At 43.9% G+C, this 14,336-nt stretch overlaps 1 protein-coding gene across 27 annotated transcripts in view; it reads right to left on the bottom strand.

Moving 5' to 3' along the window:
• The window catches only part of kif1aa (kinesin family member 1Aa), a 399,876-nt gene that overhangs the window by 9,698 nt on the left and 375,842 nt on the right, over positions 1-14,336 (bottom strand). For all 27 annotated transcript variants that reach the window (XM_073040705.1, XM_073040709.1, XM_073040710.1 and 24 more), the window contains 3 exons: positions 12,220-12,363; positions 10,793-10,985; positions 6,896-7,014 (listed from right to left, as the gene is read on the bottom strand). In XM_073040705.1, the coding sequence (XP_072896806.1) occupies positions 6,896-7,014; positions 10,793-10,985; positions 12,220-12,363 (456 nt within the window). The remainder of the gene's footprint in view (positions 1-6,895; positions 7,015-10,792; positions 10,986-12,219; positions 12,364-14,336) is intronic.

Below are 14,336 nucleotides of genomic sequence, written 5' to 3'. Positions count from 1 at the left end.
CATTGAAACCTATCAAATGGTGAAATGCTTTGATAGAGAGCATGTGGACAGGATGTTTCCTATGGTGGAAGAGTCTAAGACCAGAGGACACAGCCTCAGAAAAGAGGGGTGTCCTTTTAGAATGGAGGTGAGGAGGAATTTCTTTAGCCAGAGAGTGGTGAATCTGTGGAATTCTTTGCCACAGGCAGCTGTGGAGGCCAAGTCTTTATGTATATTTACGGCAGAGGTTGATAGATTCTTGATTGGTCAAGGCATCTAAGGATACGAGAAGTAGGCGGGAGACTAGGGCTGAGAGGAAAATTGGATCAACCATGATGAAATGGTGGAGCAGACTTGATGGGTCAAATGGCCTAATTCTGTTTCTATATCTTATGGCCTTATGTTCTATTCACTACCATTGGTATGATACTCTGCCACCTGTCACAATTCATCAAACTCAACAGTACAGTAATAAACCCATAACACTGTAATGCTGATATCAATTGCAGTTTTCACAATTACACTTTCTAATATAAAGTTCACTGAATTAATTCACTGAGTTTCACTGAAACTCCAAATCCCAACTTCAATATAACTATCTAGTCTACCTCATAACCCTCACCATATCATATCTGATATACCTACAACTTAAAAAAAAATTGGTCCATAATATTTAGCCACTGCTTACAAGACTGAAATAGATTTTCCTAATTGGTCTTCATGGTAAAAGTTCTCATAAATTGGGTTTATGTATTGAGTTCCAGAATTTAATCTGGTGTGTATTTCCAAGTGAGAGAGGTGCTTGACTTGGAGGAAAAATTGCTGGTGTCCTAATGGGGGTCTGTTATCTTTACTCTTTAGATGTGAGGCAGAAGGCAGCAGGTGGTAGTAGATGGAGTATATTCTGCCTTGAGGTCTGTGACTGGTGGTGATCCATCCTGGGACCCCTACTCTTTGTGATTTTTATAAATGACATAGATGAGGAAGAGAATGGGTAGGTTTCTATGTTTGTAAATGACACAAAGGTTTGTGGATAGTGTAGAATTTTGTCTTAGGTTGGGTGGGACTGTAATGAGAGGTCATGCGTTAAGGATGAAAGGTGAAATGTTAAAGGGGAGCATGAGGGGAAACGTCTTCGCTCAGAGGGTTGTAAGTGTGTGGAACAGGCAGCCAGTGCAAGTGGTGCATGCAAGCTCCATTTCAATGTTTAAGAGAAGTTGGTTAGCTACATGGATGGTAGGGGTATGGAGAGATATGGTCACACTGCAGGTCAATGGGAATAGGCAGTTTAAATGGCTTGGTGAAGAGCCTGTTTCTGTGCTGTATTTTTCTATGACTCTGTGACATAGGTGAGGAAGAGGAAGAGTAGGTTACTAAGTTTGCAAATAACACAAAGGTTGGTGGAGTTGTGGGTAGTGTAGAAGGTTGTTGTGGGTTACATAGGGATGTTGATTGGATGAAGAGCTGGACTGAGAAGTGGCAGATAGAGTTCAATCTGAACAAGTCTGAAACGATAGACTTTGGAAGGTAAAATTTGAAGGCAGAGTACAATATTAATGACAGGATTTTAGCAGTATGGGGGAACAAAGGGATCTTGGGGTCCACGTCCATAAATCCCTCAAAGATGCCACAAACTGTAAGTTGATGGAGAGGTTAATAAGGTGTATGATGCATTGTCTTGTGCGTCGGAAGATTGAGTTCAAGAAACTTGAGGTAATGTTAGAGCTCTATAAACTCTGGTTGTGACCACTCTTGAAATACTGTGCTGAGTTGTGGTCACTTCATTTTTGAAAGGACATTGAAGCTTTAGAGCATGTGGAGAGATTTACCAGGTTTCTGCCTGGACTAGAGAGAATGTCTCATGAGAAAAGGTTGAGTGAGCTCGGGCTTTTCTTTTTGGAGCAAAGGAGGATGATAAATGACTTTACAGAGGTGTGTAAGATGATAGGAGGCTTAGATAGAGTGGACAGCCAGCATCCTTCTCCCTAGAGTGTTAATGGTTAAGTCAAAAGGGCATCATTTTAAGGATATTGGAGGAAAGTATGAGGGGGGGGATGTAGGTTTTTATTATATATAGAGTGGTAAGTGGTAAGGGAATGGGACCTGCTCTCGGGTCTCACGACTGGCCGCTATTTGATATGCCAGGACGCAACCTAGAAGACTAGCATGCCCTCAGGGTTCTGGGATTTCGTGGCTCTGGAGGCAGGCAGACTCGAGGTTGGTGCTGCCGCAGGAAACTGGTGTGTTGTAGGAGATGGAAGATCGAAATCAGCAAGCTGGCTGCTGGCTGTGTGCCCGAGTTCTTTGGGCACAGAGCTTAGAAGAAGTGATGAAACAGACTTTTAATATCATAAATCAGCGAGTTGTTTGTCTCCCCTCTCACTGTGAAATGGAGACACCTCTTTTTCCCTTATTAGGGAGAGAGAGCGAACCTGTGGTATGTCGAATACTGGGTGAACAAGTAGTCTTTGGGGTATTTCAAGTCTGTGTCTTTATTGATGTTTTACTGCACACTTGAGTGCTCGATGGGGGGGGAGAGGGGGTTGTTGTTTTGCGGCTGTGTATGTATGGGAGGGGGTTTCTTCCAGGTTCTAACATTTAAATGTCACTCATTCTTTGGGGTGCTCCTCTGTTTTCGTGGATGTTTGTGAAGTAAAAGAATTTCAGGATGTATATTCTATACATTTCTCTGACATTAAATGTACTTTTGAAACCATTGAAAGCACTGCAAGGTGTGGAGGTTGTGGCAGATACATCAGGGACATTTCAGAAACTCTTAGATAGGCACATGGAAAAAAACAGAGGGCTAAGTGGGAGAGAAGGGTTAGATTGATATTGGAGTAGGTTAAAAGGTGACACAATATCCTGGGCTGAAAAGTCTGTGCTGTGCTGTACTATGCTCTGTGCTCCATTTGGGCATGTTGCACACCTCTATCTCAAATTCTTTCTTTACGTTTGTGTTTCTGACTGTCTATTTCTTCTGGACATCATATTGGCTTAGCTTAATTTCATTTCTAATTGACCAAATCTGGCCTGATGTGCAGTCCCCACAGCCTTACTATCTGATATAACCCACATCCCTCACTCTAACAGTGTCTGATATCCAGATCCCTCACTGTAACAGTGTCTCATATAGCTCACATCCCTCACTGTAGTGTTTGAGATCCACATCCCTCACTATAATATTGCCTGGAATAGCTCACTCTTTACTGTAGTACTGCCTGATAAAGCCCACATCCCTCACTGCATGACTGCCTGATACTGCCACATTCCTCACTACTAAATCAGCCTGACATAGCTCATATTCCTCACTCTAACAGTGTTGTATGTCGCCCATCCCCCTCAAAGTACTCCTCCTAAATAACCATTGCTCTACTCTGTGTCATAGACAATATTTCTCACTGGAAAACTATTTGGTGTAACTGAACTGTTGGAAATGCTCCACACTGCAGAGGGAGAATAGAGTTCAAGTTTCACAATGATAACATTCCATCAACCCTCACTATAACTACCTCATGCAGCCCAGAATACTCAAAATCTCATTTGGAATAAAAAGAAACTGCAGATGATGGAAGCCCAAATGAATGACAAAGAACAGATGAAATGCTCAGGAAGTTGAATGGCATCCATGGGGAGCGAAGCCAAGTCAACTTTTCAGGGCAAGGACCCTTCATTAGATATACACTCAGTGGCCACTTCATTAGTACACCTGCTCATTAATACAAATATCTAATCAGCTAATTATGTGGCAGCAACTCAATGCATAAAAGCATGCAGACATGGTCAAGAGGTTCAGCTGATGTTCAGACCAAATATCAGAATGGGGAAGAAATGTTGGAATGAAGACCCATTGTGAGATTATAATGGATTTAAAAATTTTTTTCCAGGCCATTGCCAGAGTCAAGTTATGCTACGGGACAAGTGTTCCACCCAACCAAACCTGTGGTGTATTTGGCAGGAAGATCTTTGGCAGCCTTACTGTTCTGGGAATTTATTTTGTTTATTTATGTAGTGATAAAGCGTAGAGCAGGCTGTTCTGGCCCTTCGATTCCATCATGAATATGCTGGACAGAGGGCGAGATTTCTGCCTTGTTGTCTTGGACCAAGAGAGGGCCTTCAACAGGATATCACATGTGGTGGATGTGCTCTCCAAAATGTGTTTTGGCGAGGAAGCAGAAATCGGATCAATACACTGAAATCTGTAATGTAGTCCAAATCAATGGATGGGGGCTGGATAGCTCCCCCATCAGGTCTGGAGTCAGGCAGGGTTGTCTTCTTCATGTGTTGCACTGAACCCTTTTGCTGAATCCATCAAAAAGGATGAAAGCATAAGAGGGTTAATGTTACCAGGCAATGGAAACACACAAGTCAAAGCTAACTCTGTATAAGGACGATGTCACTATCTTCTGCTCAGATCCATGGTCAGCTTGCAAATAGATCAGCATCCGTGACCAGTTTGATTAGCATCCAGGGCCTGTGTCAACCGTAGTAAGAGTGAGGCCAGATGTGGCCTGTTCCTCGTTCCTCTGCCTTGGTAATCACCTGGGATGTCTTCCAGTTTATCTGGGTGTCCAAGATGCAATCTGATATGCTCTAATACACAAGTCCCCAAAGAGTGGGGGCAAAATTGTACCCAATATTGCCCTCATCCTGATCCCCACCTTTGTTGTGGTATATCAATGATGTGTGGATCTAAAGTAGGTGGGCGTCAGGTGTCTCTATGTGCTGAGATTCTGTGTGAGCCCGCTGTTGTGGAGGATAGGTCTGGCCCTGTTCAAGTGCAACATCCCAGTCAGCTGGACATTAGCACACTACCCAACCTTTGCAGAAGTGTTCTTCTAAGTAAACACTCTCACTGTCAAAGTGCTTAACGGTGCACAAACCTCACCATAACCCTGAGTGATGAAGCACAGAACAACAATGCAGACTTAAGTAATCCACACACTTCCCCATATCTACCTGATAAATCCCACATAAATCACTATAATTGGTTGATGTAACACACATCTTTACGACAATATTATCAAATTACCTCGTGGTTTTCAGTATACCACCTAATATTGACCTCATCCCTCTGTGTAACATTCTGATGTAGGTTACAATTCTCAGTATAACTCTGCCTGATGTAGTCCACAGCTCATTTAATAAGACTGACCTATTATTATAACTGTTGGAAAACCACTCAGCGGACACTTTATCAGGTACACCTGTACACCTGTTCATTAATGCAAATATCTAATTAGCCAATCGTGTGACAGCAGCTCAATGCATAAAAGCATGCAGACCTGGCCAAGAGGTTCAGTCGTTCAGACCAGACATCGGAATGGTGAAGAAATGTGATCTAAGTGCCCTTGACCATGGAATGGTTGTTGGTGCCAGAGGGGGTGGTTTGAGTTTCTCAGAAACTGCCGATCTCCTGAGATTTTCATGCACACCAGTTTCTACAATTTACAGAGAATGGTGGGAAAAACAAGAACCATCCAGAGAACAGCAGTTCTGTGGGTGAAAAAGCCTTGTTAATGAGAGAGGTCAGAGGAAAATGGCCAGAGTGGTTCAAGCTGACAGGATTGCGGCAGTAACCCAAATAACCATGTGTTATGATAGTGGTCTGTAGAACAGCATCTCTGAATGCACAACATGCTGAACCTTGAAATGAATGGGCTCCAGCACCAGAAGACCATGAACGTACACTCATTGTGCACTTCAATACATCACACACCCACTGCTGTAAACTCTCAAGTGTTCCCTACTCTCTTCATTACAGCACCGGATAGCTATTCAATGCCTTTCACTGCAATTTTGAGAATAGCGGTTGCCATGGTACTGCAACACTATTAAAGCTTGAGACATTCTGGAATTCAGAGGTCAATTCCAACACCATCTGTAAGGAGTTTGTACGTTCTCTCCAAGACCGTGTGGGTTTCCTCCAGGTGCTCCCACAGTCCAAACACATACCGGTTAATTGGTCATTGTAAATTGTCCTGTGATTAAGCTAATGTTAAATAGGCAGACTGCTGGGCCTCAAGGCTCACTGAGCTGGAAAAGTCTGTTCTGCACTGTATTTCTAAATAAATAAAAATGTCCCTCACCTCAACAATATCTGACAGATTGCACATGTCCCATTGCAACACATAAGGACATCATACCTCCAATTATACTATTGTCCGAGGTAGCTACATTGCAATTGTATCACCATCCAACGTAGAACTCTCCCGACTGAGCCAGCAAGGAGGGGGTTAAATACATAAAGCCAGTCTTGCACTTCACCCAGCCTACCTGATTGAACCAGCAAGGAGGGGGTTAAATACATAAAGCCAGTCTTGCACTTCACCCAGCCTACCTGATTGAGCCAGCAAGGAGGGGGTTAAATACATAAAGCCAGTCTTGCACTTCACCCAGCCTACCTGATTGAGCCAGCAAGGAGGGGGTTAAATACATAAAGCCAGTCTTGCACTTCACCCAGCCTACCTGATTGAGCCAGCAAGGAGGGGGTTAAATACATAAAGCCAGTCCTGCACTTCACCCAGCCTACCTGATTGAGCCAGCAAGGAGGGGGTTAAATACATAAAGCCAGTCTTGCACTTCACCCAGCCTACCTGATTGAGCCAGCAAGGAGGGGGTTAAATACATAAAGCCAGTCCTGCACTTCACTCAGCCTACCTGATTGAGCCAGCAAGGAGGGGGTTAAATACATAAAGCCAGTCCTGCACTTCACCCAGCCTACCTGATTGAGCCAGCAAGGAGGGGGTTAAATACATAAAGCCAGTCTTGCACTTCACCCAGCCTACCTGATTGAGCCAGCAAGGAGGGGGTTGAAGGCATAAAGCCAGTCCTGCACTTCACCCAGCCTACCTGATTGAGCCAGCAAGGAGGGGGTTAAATACATAAAGCCAGTCCTGCACTTCACCCAGCCTACCTGATTGAGCCAGCAAGGAGGGGGTTGAAGGCATAAAGCCAGTCCTGCATCTCTTTATCATTGCATGCTTGTAGCAGTATCCCACGATGTTCAGTGCACACAGCAAAGGTGTTGGGAGTCTGCAACAAACAAAAAGGGAGAACCTTAGAAATGAGTGCACTTTGCACAGTGGTGCAGCCAGTAGAACTGTCATTTCACAGCTCCAGTGATCCAGGTTCAATCCTGGCCTCCAGTGTGGAGCTTGCATTTCCTCCCTGTGACCACAGGGCTTCACCCCGAACACCCTGGTTTCCTCCCACAATCAAATGACACGTGAGCTGATAGATTAATTGCTCACCGTCAGTTGCTCCTAGTGTGTGGTCAAGTAATTAGGGGGGTTGATGTCAATGTGGAGAGCATAAACAAGGATTAATGTAAACAGCGCTTGATGGTTGTAATGGATGGTGGGCTGAAAGGCCTGTTTCGATGATGTATGACTACAAATACATCGACTCATGCAAATAACATATCTTAGGTATGCTTAGACCACAGCAGAATTTGAATTATTGCACCACATGCTCTCAGGGGAAAAACAAAAAAAACATTCAGGATTCAGCCCAACTTGGTCCAGATGCTGGGATAACCCCGGACCCCGGCTCCCGCAGTCTCGTTCACTAGTTTGCTTTTGACGAAAGGCTACTTTTCAAGGGCATGTGAAGCACAGAGAGGATGCAGAGTCATTGAAATTTTGCAGGTTGACGTCACGGGGCAGTCTGACATCTGGACTGTGAGTGTTAAAGGGGGTGTCAACCTGAAGGGCAAGGTTGAGATTTAGGCGGATCACATGCGAGTCAGTCACAACCTGTCTGCAGTGACACAGACGTGATCAGTCACAGTCGGAGGGTGGGGGAAGGTTGAGGGCAATGAGATAGTTGGGGGGGGGGGGTGTTGGTAGAATCGGTCAGTCAGTAGGCAGGTGAGTGGATGAGTCTGGGTCAGGAATGGGTCAGTATAAAGGGTGGAGCTGAGCGGATGGGTTGAGGAGGGAACTTAATTAATCTGGGGCCCGCTTGTGGATCATTCAGTCTGGGGACTAGACAGCAAAAACCTGAGAGGGGTTGGTGTTGTTATGTTTCTGTGTTCTGGGCAGAGGGAGCCAGGGACGTTAGACCAGTCGGTCCTAACTGGGGTGCTCAATCACAGATTGAAGGTGGTGTTTGCGCAGTGGGGGGGGGGGGGGGGGGGTGGTTGTCAAAGTGTGCAGAAGATGACAGGAATTCTTAGGCTCTGCAAAGTAAACTACTAACATAATATCATGCACTGTGTAATCTAGCCCAGCTGCAGAAATAGCATCTAAATTTTGGTGATGCCTAGGAAAACTGTCAAGCATCTACCCAAAAGGTAAGTCAGTCTGGGCAATATGGATTCAATATAAATATCTATCTGCCACTTTGATAGTGTCCTGGACTCATAACAGCAGTGGTCAGGACAGTTGGCCCTTCATGTTGTGCCAACGTTGATACCAATTTATATTAAATGTCCTCCTCCCATGTATCATCCATTTCCATCCATTTCCCTCTATTCCCTTCATATTCATGTGTCAGTCTATTAATCTTTTGTTCCACCAACCTGCCTCGAATAGCCCTTGTACTGAACACTCCCTGTGTAAAAATCTTGCCTCTCAAATCACCGTTAAAGTTCCCCCCACTAATTTAAAACCATGTTCTCTGTCGTTTGACATTTATACCCTGGGTGAAAAGATCCACATTCCTCCTATAATGGGGAAACAGAACTTCATGCAAGTGTGATCTGACAAAAGTTTTATATAACTGTAACATGACTTCCTTACTCTCAGACTCATCACATGCCTTCTTTAAACAAATCCACTTGCATCACCCCTCTCAGTGAACTATGGATCTTATAAAAAGCCTTTTTAAAATTCATGTAGATAATGTCCACAGCCTTACCCACATCAAGTACCTTTGTCACTTCCTCAAAAAGCTCAATCAAGTTTGTAAGGCATGATCTTCCCCCACAGAGATCCATGCGGAACCGTCCCAATGTGCATAAATCCCATTCCCCAGTAAACTCTTCAATAGCTTCCCTTATACTGACGTGAAGCCCACTGGCCTACAGTTACCTGGCTTATCTCTATTTCCTTTCAAAAGGAACAACATTTGCTATTCTCTAATCTTCTGGGACCTTATCTGTTGCTACTGAGGACACAAAGATCCTTGTCAAAACCCCAACAATCTCCTCATTTGCTTCTTTCAGTATTCTGGGATATATGCCATCAGGCCCTAATACCTTTCAGAGAACACAGCACTACCACCTCCAGTAGTCCACTCTGCTGTCACTATCCTCCAAATCCTTCTCCACCATAAATCCCAATGCAAAGTCATCATTTAATATCTCAACCACTTGCTCTAATTCCAATTATAAATTCCCTTCTTTATTCTTGAGTGGTGCTTAGCCTCTCCTCAGTTATCCTCTTTTTCTGAATACAAGAGAAACCCACTCGGTTTCCTCGGTAAGTGTAGGGAAGGCACACTCCGATCCCACCAAACCCGTGAGATTGAGATGGCTCTCCCACCCCAAACCCCGGTTTGTCTGCATATTTGCTACCCGGTTACAACTCAGTGCCAAGAAATAAAAGACAGCACACTGCATGTGATTAATTATATTTATGAATCTTAACTAAAGAAAAGAAAGAAAAAAACCCCAAAAGAATCCATTATAATTTAACAGTCAAATGTGCACAAGTTGGAGCTCATCTCTTCCAAAAGTCATATTCACCGATCCTCAGTAGACCCCGGCACCTGGCTCTATCGAATCACGGTCCCCCACCAGGTTGAATCCTATGACTGGTTCTCTCCACCTCTCCCGCCAAACAAAGGACCCAGCTCACATTTCAAAGCACCCATTATTTCTAATCATAACCCAAACACTGCTTCTACAGAAAGACCATTATGTTAGCAGTAAAACCTTTCCAAGGGTAAAATGCCTTGGGATTCTCCTTGACTCTGATCACTGAGGATATTTCATGGCCCCTTTATGCATTTCTAATCACCTGTTTTGAGCATTTTCCTGCTACCTTTATATCCCTAAAGGGCCCAGTTTGATTTAGCTTCCAAAGCCTTATGAATGCTTCCTTTTAGTTCCTGACTAAATTCAGGACCTCTCAAGGCATCCAAGATACCTTACCTACCATCCTTGTCCTTACTCCTGACAGGAACATGCTGATCCTGAACTCCGATTAGCCGGTCTTTAAACAACTCGTACGTCAGACGTGGACTTGTACTATAGCAACTGTTCCTAATCAACACCCCTCAATTCTTTTCTTACTCTGTCGTAGTTTGCCCTCTCCCAACTTCACACCTTCCTGCAAGGTCTAATTTTATCCTCACCGATAATTAACTTAAAGAATTTTGGTCACTATTCCCAAAATGTTCATCCACCATCGGGTCTGTCACCTGGCCCAGGTCCAGTATGTTTGCTCCTCCAGTTGGACTGTCCACCTCTCTTGCACTGAAGAAATCCCACCCATCTAAGCTTCTTATGTTAAGGAAGTTCCAATAAATACTGGGGAAGTTGAAGTCACCCACTATGACAAATGTGTTGTTGCTTGACCTTTCCATAACCTGTTTACATAGCTGTTCCTCCACTTCTCAATGGCTGTTAACAGCTTATTGGAAAGCTCCACCCACATTGCCTCCAGTATTCCTCTCTGAGTACTGCTGTGACATTCCTGTCAATAGTCCAACCCCTCCACCTCTTCTAACCCCTCTCTGTCACTCTTGAGGAACAAAACCAAGGAAGATTGAGCTGCCAGTCCTGTCCCTCATGCGCCTAGGTCTCTAAAGGCAAGAACATTGGAATTCCGTGTACTTGAGGGGAACGGAGGAGAGACCCTCATACCTTCAGCATGGCTTGCTGATCCTCACTGTACTCCACCTGTGCAGCTGACAGGTTCAGGATCGCCCGCTCCACCGTGTCCTTATCGGAGTTATAAATGTAAACATACGGCCTCCTCACAACGACAAAGCGCTTCACCCAGCCGTTGGTCTGGGGCTCTAGGAAATGCAGGGTCCCTTTCTTCGACACAATAGGACTGGAAGATATCAAGAAAGTCAGAGAACGCTATGTGTAAAAACTCACCGTGTGGCAATATAAATTTCCAATACAGTTGCTTCCTCCTTGTACATAACTCAAATCAACCAGCGGGGTCTTGGCCCAGCTTCATGGGGCATTCAGAGTCAAGGCTGGTGAGGCCGGCTGGCTTTGTTAGATGACTTGTTGGAAGCAGAGAGAGGAGCAAGAAATTACATACAAGAGGACTGTAATCTCAGGCTCCTCCTGTGACCCTACTGCTAGTTACTTATTCACCAGCTTTAAGAAAAGCCCATAGTCAAATCACTTGTCAGTTCAGGAAGCTGCACAGACTTCTGTTGAGAATGCATTGGAGAATTCATTTCACCTCACCAGGGAAACACAGTCTATTGAATGCAGTTGGAGAAGGAGGGTGAGGCATAAAAAGTAGAAGCAGGAACAGGCTGTCCAGCCCTCAGAGCCAGCTCAGCGATTCAGTACAATCAGGGGAGATGCTCTGTCTCCATTCCCTCTTCCTGCTCATTTTCTATAAAGGGGCTAAATGGATTAAATTATAATCTTCGTCTTCCCTCTCCCTTTCCAGTCCTGATGAAGGCTCTTGGCCAAAAACATCACTGTTTATTTATTTCCATAGCTGCTGTCTGACCTACTGGGTACCTCCGGCATTTTGTGTGTTTTTCTCTGCAGAATCTCTTGTGTTTTAAATTATAAGTACAGGTTGTATAAGGCAGGCTTGTACGTTCTAATTATATAAATTTAAAATTAAATTTCTAAATGAAATATCTAATTTGAATAAATAGTTACCTCTACAGAAATGGAGTCCAAAACAATGATGCATAATCATAACATATAGAAATAAAATTGGAAAAACTTGTTTAAAGGTAAGTGAAAATCTAAAATTCTCTTCTGCAGAAATATGCTGATACTTCAAGGGTGTGGAATTGAAATTTCCTGCAATGTAAGAGTTTTCCAAACACATGAAAATCTGCAGATGCTGGCAATCCAAAGCAGCACACAAAATGCTGGAGGAACTCAGCAGGTCAGGCAGTGCCTATGGAAAAGAGTACACAGTCGACGTTTCGGGTCGAGACCCTTCTTCAGGACTGGATGCATGTAACCACTGGTGAAGAGAATAGTATAGGAAGGGGAGTTTTGTCATTATGGTGGAAGGTTAATGCTCTGAAAGTTGATGCTTTTTATGTGTAAATGTAGAAATGGTCACATTAAGGCCATACCTCACTCGAATCTCCTGGATATCAGCCACAAACATGCGAGGACCTCCTTTCTCGTCCTTGCCCTGCACAGGAGATTTCTTGGGTATTCCATCTTGTACTGCATCAGGATCTGGACTAATCGCTCTGGATTGGTTCTCAGGGGTCCTGGTACAGAGATTATAACTTTTAAAAGCATTATGTCATCATTAAGCATAGACCGGTCACTCTAGAGATTAGTTAAGATGCTACCTATGTTTTCTCATTTTGCATTTGTTACTTCCCTTTTCTTCCTACCTCAAATAGCTATCAACCCTGCGGCCATGAACTGGAAAACGTCTACATGCCGTCCCAGATAAGCTTTCCATTCATAAGACTGAAATTTTCAATATTGTTGGATCTCATTCATATGTAGGTTTCAATTTTATAGACATCCAAAAGTCAATTCTGTTCTAAGTCAGGAAATACACAAAAATCACTAGATATGACTACTTTCAAAATATCATATACTATTATATCAATTACTCCACAGTATTGTAATGAATTACTTCAAAAGCTCATAAGACTGATAGGAAAGATCCATTAGTAAAAGTGGAAAGAGACTGGAAACTAGTTTTGCCATTATTAATAAAGTCCTTGGGCTTCCAGCTGGGTACAAGTATCAAATATAACTGATGTTTCAATGATAAACTCTGCCGTCCCGGAAGAAGATGGCAGAGTTTGTCATTGAAGCGTCAGTTATAATTGATACCCATACCTGGCTGGAAGCCCAAGAGAAGTTTATTCAGTCATATACTTCGGAGAAGCACTAGATCTGTAGTTAAGCACTATATCTGTTCACCCTGTGGTTAAGAAGGCATACGGTGCATTGGCCTTCATCAATCATGCGAATGGGCTTAAGAGCTGATAGGTAATGTTGCAGCTATATAGGACCCTGGTCAGACCCACAGGAAGGATGTGGAAACTACAGAAAGGGTACAGAGGAGACTTACAAGGATGTTGCCTGGATTGGAGAGCATGCCTTACGAGAATAGGTTGAGTGAACTCTGCCTTTTCTCCTTGGAGTGACGGAGGATGAGAGGTGACCTGACAGAGGTGTACAGGGCTGAAATGGCTAGCACAAGAGGGCACAGTTTTAAGGTGCTTGGAAGTAGGTACAGAGGAGATGTCAGGGGTAAGTTTTTTATGCAGAGAGTGGTGAGTGCGTGGAATAGGCTGCTGGCAACGGTGGTGGAGGCGGAAATGCTAAGGTCTTTTAAGATACTCCTGGATAGGTACATGGAGCTTAGAAAAATAGAGGGCTATGGGTAACCCTGGGTAATTTTTAAGGTAGGGAATGTTCGGCACAGCTTTGTGGGCCGAAGGGCCTGTATCATGTTGTAGGTTTTCTATGTTTCATCTTCCTTTTCGTTTGGCCATTCATAGGAATTTGTATGTTTGTACGTTGTAATGTTATGGGTGTTCACTCACCTGTAGGTGTGTCCATTAGTTGGGATTTGTAACCTGGGACTGGCCTGCATATTGTTTATTACTTTCAAAATTTTGGTCATATTACATTGAAGTCTACACCCACGTGTAGGCCGAGACTAAAAGCTGCAGCACTAGTAGTGATGACTCGGAAGGCGTGGTCAAGGGAGGTGAAGGAGCGCTTACTGGACTGTTTTGAGTCAGTGGACTGGACAATATTCAGGGCTTCATCTTTGAGTCTGAATAAATACGCCACATTTGTCACCAACTTCATCAACATCTGTGTGGATGAGCATGTGCCTCTGGAAACATATCAGCCATACCCACATCAAAAGCCATGGATAAACCAAAAGGTTTGCAGTCTGCTGAGGGCTAGATCTATGGCATTCCAGACCAGTGATCCAGAGCTATACGGGAAGTCCAGGTATGACCTACAGAAGGCTATCTTAAAAACAAAAGAACAACTCTGATTGGGGATAGGCATCAGCTCTGTCGGGGCTATTTCTTCCTACAAAGTGATACCTAACATCATGAATAGTGGTGATGCTTCACTCCCAGGTGAGCTCAATGCCTTTTATTCACACTTTGAATGGGACAATAAAACTACATCTATGCAAATCCCCCCCCCCCCCCGCAGAATCCAGTGACCCCATGATTTCTGTCTCAGAGGCTGA

This window comes from Hemitrygon akajei, chromosome 3 (genome assembly GCF_048418815.1).
Source record: "Hemitrygon akajei chromosome 3, sHemAka1.3, whole genome shotgun sequence".
Taxonomy (NCBI): domain Eukaryota; kingdom Metazoa; phylum Chordata; class Chondrichthyes; order Myliobatiformes; family Dasyatidae; genus Hemitrygon; species Hemitrygon akajei.
This window is presented reverse-complemented; position numbering and strand designations above follow the sequence as displayed.